General features: G+C 48.0%; 1 protein-coding gene across 1 annotated transcript in view; it reads left to right on the forward strand.

The window, feature by feature from the left end:
* Positions 1-4,130, forward strand: part of LOC102258028 (integrin beta-7-like) — a 17,060-nt gene that overhangs the window by 6,273 nt on the left and 6,657 nt on the right. Inside the window, 2 exon segments of the mRNA XM_014542015.1 lie at positions 1,988-2,191; positions 4,098-4,126. Of these exon segments, the coding sequence (XP_014397501.1) occupies positions 1,991-2,191; positions 4,098-4,126 (230 nt within the window). The 5' untranslated portion in view covers positions 1,988-1,990.

Consider the following 4,130-nt stretch of genomic DNA (forward strand, 5'->3'; position numbering starts at 1 on the left):
TTCCCCCGGCCTCCCCTACCCCCCAGTGTCTTGTGTCCATTGGTTATGCTTATATGCATGCATACAAGTCCTTCAGTTGATCTCTTACCCAACTTCATAATTTTACATGTGGATATCCAGTCATCCTAGCACCATTTGTTGAATATTATTTTCTCTTTATTGAATGGTTTGGCACCTTTGTTGAAAATCAATTGGCCATAAGTGGATGGATTTACTTCTGGACTCTCAATTCTACTCCATGAATCTATATGCTTGACCTTATGTCAGCACCACACTGACCTGTGACAAGTTGGGAAGTGTGAGTCCTCCTACTTTGTTCTTTTTCAAGATTGTTCTGGCTATTCATGCAATTCCATATGAATTTTAGAATCAGCTTTTCCGTTTATGTAAAAAAAAGGCCAATAGGATTTTTAAATCTTTATTTAAATATATTTTTACTGATTTCAGAGAAGGAGAGGGAGAGATAGAAACATCAATAATGAGAGAGAATCATTGATTGGCTGCCTCCTGCATGCCCCCTACTGGGGATTGAGCCAGCAACTTGGGCATGTGCCATTGCTGGAATCAAACCCCGGACCCTTCAGTCCACAGGCTGATGCTCTATCCACTGAGCCAAACCAGCTAAGGCTTTTTTATTTTTATTTTTGAAGCATGGTAATGGGTTGCCCATTCAAAATTTTCATTAATATGTTTTTTAAAATCAGAAATTTACCTGGTATTCCCTAGAGGGCGTTCCAGGAATTACCCTGCCTTCAGGCTCTCTCACATTGATCTCTCTCTCTCTCTCTCTCTCTCTCCCTTCCTCCCCTCTCTCTCTCTTAAATATCTTTATTGAATCGGAGAAGGGAGAGGGAGAGAGCTAGAAACATCAATGATGAGAAAGAATCATTGCATACCCACTCCTGCATACCCCCAATTGGGGATTGAGCCCTCAACCCAGGCATGTACCCTGACCTCCTGGTTCATAGGTCAATGCTCAACCACTGAGCCATGCTGGCCGGGCCTTCAGGCTTTTTCTCCACTCTAGATTCCCTTTGTGCAAAGCACAGAAAAAATTTTATCACCCCTTGCCCTTCCTTCCTGTGCTATTCCAGACCTTCAGAAAGTTCTTATGCTCTAATCTTTATTTCTCTTGCTACCATGTTAAACAAATACAGCTAATCTTCGTGCCTTTCACATATTCCCTCATCTGCCCCAGCTTTATTTCTTATCATTCCACTCAGACTCCCGCCCCTTATTTACAGCCTCTAACACTCTTCCCTTATATAAAATCCAAGATTATAAAAGCTATAAGAGCTGTCAGATTATTCAATACCCTTACTTTACAGATGTGGAATGAGGCCCAGAGAAAAAGTCTGACCTGCCACACAGCCAACGAGTGACTGAGGCAGGACCAGAATCTGGTCTGTTTCCCTTTTGGTTCTATTTCCACTGTGACTTGGAATCTTGTTGAACAGACCTGTGTGTAGACCATGGTGCCTCCAGGCCCAGTCCCCAGACTCTTGGCTAGGCCATTTTGCTCACCCTGGCCTCTTTTTTCAAATATATTTTTTACTGATTTCAGAGAGGAAAGGAGAGAGAGAGAGAGAGAGAGAGGAACATCAGTGATGAGAGAGAATCTTTGATTGGCTGTCTCCTGCATGCCCTCTATTGGGTATCGAGCCCGGGCATATGCCCTTGACCGGAATCAAACCTGGAACCCTTCAGTCTGCAGGCTGACGCTCTATCCACTGAGCCAAACTGGCTAGGGCCCACCTTGGGCTCTTCAAGTCTGCACATAGGAGAGATGGGTCATGACCCAGTACTTGCCCCTTCTTGCCATTTTGAAGAAGCTGCTGAATCCACACAGGGAAGTGAAACTATGAGGGGAGATAAAGAGCTGGGGTAGAGCTTTGAGAGTGACAACCACAGGCTAAGTTTAGAGGACTGAGAACTTAGGTGGGTCCTCCCTAATGATTGACATGTCTCCCTTCATATCCAATTTCAGGCCATGGTGGCTTTGTCAATGGTTCTTGTTTTCCTGCTGGTTCTGAGCAGAAGTGAGAGTGAACTAGACGCCAAGATCTCATCCCCAGGGGAGGCCACAGAATGGGGTGATCCTGATCTGTCCCTGCTGAGATCCTGCAAGCCAGCCCCATCCTGCAAGAAGTGCATCCTCTCACATCCAAGCTGTGCATGGTGCAAGCAACTGGTAAAAATGGGCCTGTGGCCTTTGAGCCATGTATAGGTGTATATGCAGCCTGGATATGTATGGATGAATGTGTGGGCACATGTGTGATTTTTCTGGGTGCACTCTGCAGTCCTGTGTGTGACTGAGTCTGTGCACATAGGACTTTTGTGTGTGATTGTGTGTGTGTGTGGACAATCACACATGCAAGATTCCTGTGCATTCAAGTTTATATCTATTGTGTGTGTGTGTGTGTGTGTGTGTGTGTGTGTGTGTGTGTGTGTGTATGGACAAGACTTGTGACTATGAATTTGGAGGAAGTATATTCTGTTGGGACTCATGCTTGTGTATAGGTAGAGGGACCTATTGTGCATGTACACATGCGAGAAGTGTCAGCTCAGGCTGCCATAACAAAATATCATTGACTGGTTGGCTTAAACACAGGAATTTATTTCTCGGTTCTGGAGATTGGAAAGTCCAAGGCCTAAGTGCCAGCAGATTTGGTTCCTGGTGAGAGCTCCCTTCCTGGCTTTCAGATGGGCCGCAGATCAAGCTTTTATGATTCTTCTTATAAGGGCACTAATCCCATCATGAGTGTTCTACCCTCATAACCTCATCTAACCCTAATTTCTTCCCAGAGACCCTATCTCTAATACTATCACAATGGGGGGCAATCCATGGCAGAAAGTGTATGATTAGGTCCCTGAGTTGGAGTTGGGGGGTGCCAGGGGTGTGTTCCTAGGTATGCATTAGCCTGTGACTGGGGAAGTAGAGGGAAGGAGTTGGAAACCTGTGGGTTTCAGTGAATTACCTCAGTGGCCAAGAAGGATGCTGAGGAGTGGGTGTCTCTCTGGCTGGTCAAAAACAAGGCTGTTCTTTGTGTTTTTTTGTTTTTTTTAAATATATATTTTTTATTGATTTCAGAGAGGGAGAGAGAGCGAGAGATAGAAATGTCAATGATGAGAAAGAATCATTGATCCGCTGCCTCCTGCATGCCCCACACACTGGGGATCAAGCCCACAACCCGGTTATGTGCCCTGACTGGGAATTGAACTGTGACCTCCTGGTTCACAGGTCTACACTCAACCACTGAGCCACACCGGCTGGGCTAGGCTGTTCTTTGTTTATGCCTTAAAGAGGCAGGGCCCATGGAGTAGCAGTGCCTGAGACAGGGGTGAGGCAGAACACTCACAGAAAAATGGAGAGTTAGATGAGATGAGAATTGAAGGCAAACTCACTAGGAGACAGAGCTACAGAGGCTGAGCAGGCCCAGGAGAAAGGTACACAGTGAAAGTGAGATGACCGGAAGACTCAGTCTGCAGGTGGCAGAGCAGAGGTGCCAGGTGGGGGCTCTTGGGACAGCTGGGTATGCCTGCCTCCTCCAATACCCAGACCAGAGACTGGCACCCAGGCCAGCTGAGAAGCCACTTTAACCATTTCCTTCCTCTGTGGCTTCCCAGCCAGTCCCAGGGGTACCAGACTTATCGGGGCAACGGTGCCTCCTCTTCTGCCCCCATCCTTTCCCCTTCCCAGGAACTGTGAGTCTTAGCCTGATCCCCTTCCCATTTCCCCCTGAGCAAGCAGGGGAGGCAGGATTAGCAGGCAGGGCTCCTCCTTTTCTTGTGGAAGTGAGGCCCCAGAGATTCTCAACAGGAAGTCTGCGGCCCTAGGGGGAGGGGAAGGGTAGTTGGCTGGGGAAGGGGGGAGTCGAGATAAGGGAGGAAGTGGGCTCTGACAAGGAAGAAAGGCCCAGGGTTCAAGGACAGCTGTGGAAGGAAGGGGAGGGGAGGGGAGGGAATCAGAGGGGCTCAAGGAGTTGACCGAGAGAGGAGGGGTTAGAAGTGGCAGTATTTCGGGCTGGGAGCAGGCCTGGGGGGGATGGGGGGGCGGGGAGGATTAGGGTCCTGACCCATCTACCCTTGCGGTACAGAACTTCACAGCGTCAGGGGAGGCGGAAGAGCGG

This window comes from Myotis brandtii, unplaced genomic scaffold (genome assembly GCF_000412655.1).
Source record: "Myotis brandtii unplaced genomic scaffold, ASM41265v1 scaffold29, whole genome shotgun sequence".
NCBI lineage: Eukaryota > Metazoa > Chordata > Mammalia > Chiroptera > Vespertilionidae > Myotis > Myotis brandtii.